General features: G+C 35.4%; 1 protein-coding gene across 1 annotated transcript; it reads left to right on the forward strand.

Annotated features, from left to right (window-relative positions):
- Positions 1-289: 289 nt before the first annotated feature.
- Positions 290-1,791, forward strand: LOC134271513 (uncharacterized). Its single transcript, XM_062753708.1, has 2 exons — positions 290-360; positions 1,323-1,791. The coding sequence occupies exons 1-2, from the start codon at positions 339-341 to the stop codon at positions 1,682-1,684; spliced, it is 384 nt and encodes a 127-aa protein (XP_062609692.1). The 5' UTR covers positions 290-338; the 3' UTR covers positions 1,685-1,791.
- The last annotated feature ends 380 nt before the right edge of the window (positions 1,792-2,171 follow it).

Genomic DNA, 2,171 nt, shown 5'->3' on the forward strand with positions numbered 1-2,171 from the left:
AGTATTTTACAATTGGCATGGACCAATACTTTTTGTATGTTTCTTTTGTTATAAGCCTTTTTGTCTAATATATTTGCATTTTAAATTGCGAGTGTTATCTTCAGTTCTAGCATATCATTAATATAACAGTTTGGTATTATTATTTTTTGGATGTACCTATAAGTGTTTCTTTATTTGACATGTTCGGTTTCATACTCTTGTGCGTATTCCTATCTCGTAAGATTATTTATTTGGTTTAACGTTTCGATTAACACCTTATATAATGATTTTCAATTTTCTAATTCAGGATCCTGATTATTCTGGTTTCCATAGCGACACAATCCTTATTGGCTCGCTCCATGAACAAACAACTGAATTCAGGTAAAGTAGTGCTTCATGTGTATCATAATTATGCCAAAAGTTTGACTGCTCGATGTCAAGAATTTAAGATTTTGAAGACGGCATTTACAATGAAGCGCATTGAAGTGGTAAAATTTTCCGTTTGGATGAAACGTTCTGAGTCATGTTTTGAACGTCAATTATTACAGAATGACACGCCCATTTCTTTAGAAACGTACAAGAAATATTCGTGGTAATGTTTTAGGACACCCCACTCTTTACAAAAAGCAACATCAGTTTCACTGAAATCGAGATTTTTAAAGTTATAAGAGAGATTTAGAGAGTTCCACCTTCTATAAAACAAGTATTGCAACGAATTTGTACATAATTATGAATTTATCTGTTTGTTGGAGTTTCCATAACACATGTATTGGTCGAACACGTGTGTACTTTGTGTTTATGTAGACCGTCAATTTGATTGGATATTATATTTTTAGAATACCTGTTCTACAGGTATTCCAATGAACCATGCGACCGATTTTTACTTTCTAAAGAAATGGGCGTCATTGTATGACAATCAACGTTCTAAAGATAGCTCAAAACGTTCCATTCCAACGGGAAATTTTACCACTTCAATGCGCTTCATTGTATTTTGACGTACGCTATTGGTCCTATCCCTAATACCAAAGGGGGTATGAATTCAAAAATTTATGCTCAATTTCCCCTTTGCCACTAGTTTCTACATAGCAAAATTGGTTCAGCTATTTCAGAAGCTGGAAATTTTCAAAAATTTTAGAATTGGACCTGACTCACGACGGACGAAACGAGATTGAAAGAGATCACCTGAGTGACCTTAAAAAAAAACCATGAACAGGGACATAAAAATCATACCCTTTACAGGTATGACTGTGGTGTCAAGCTTTTATTCTTTGCCGTTAGAATCAGTTATGATATATCCTTGATCAGGCAAATTATAATTATTAAATTTATTATTACCAATATAGGCATCAGTTTAAACAAAATCAACAACCAACAGGAACTAGGCATACCTGGTTCACCTCATTCAAGCAAAGAGTCTGCTCCCCAAAAGGAAGAATCAATACACACAAACTACGACTCCACGGATGAAATCATAGGACCATTTGATATGGAAAAAGGAGCCCTATCGACGCCGCCTTTTTTACCTATTGAATTAGAGGAATCGGAATTAGATAAGAAGCTGCTAGGACTGCCGGGATGGGAGTACGTTATGGTTTCTCTGGTTGTTGTCGCTGCTGTTGGAGTTGGAGGAAGTGTGGCAATCGTCTGCAAAAAGTGTTGTGGTTTAGCGGGAAGAAAAGCTAATAATAAAGCTGAAAATTGCTGATGTTGACAGAAAAACGATCGCAAATTGGTTATTAAATTAACTTATTTTAGAGTGTGTTTTTAAAAATTTTTAAAATTAGTAATTCCAGTTGTTCATTTGATTTTTGTTGTGCTGCTTATGTTATACGTATATGCCTTATCATTTAAAATTGCGTAAATAAAGACGTCTATCTAAACTAGAGGTACTGTGAGCAATGAGCTCACTAAATGATACCCCCCGCCTCCCATATGATTATAACTGATGACAAAGTCCATGTTTTGCTCTGACCGGGAAACCCAAAATGTGTGTCGGATCAAAAAGTAAAATAGGAGGTGCACAATGGCAATATATAATAAAGATTCTGTGAAAGTTTCATTAAATTTCACTCATTGGTATAAGAGGAGTTGCGGATAAGAGATAGGTACCCTAAAGCGTAACAGACGGACGGACGGAAATCCCGATTACTATATACCCTCCCACTTTTCAAGCGGGGGGTATAATAAAAACT

This window comes from Saccostrea cucullata, unplaced genomic scaffold (assembly GCF_032062105.1).
Source record: "Saccostrea cucullata isolate Sc308-1 unplaced genomic scaffold, CSIRO_AGI_Scuc_v1 ctg8955, whole genome shotgun sequence".
Taxonomy (NCBI): Eukaryota; Metazoa; Mollusca; class Bivalvia; order Ostreida; family Ostreidae; genus Saccostrea; species Saccostrea cuccullata.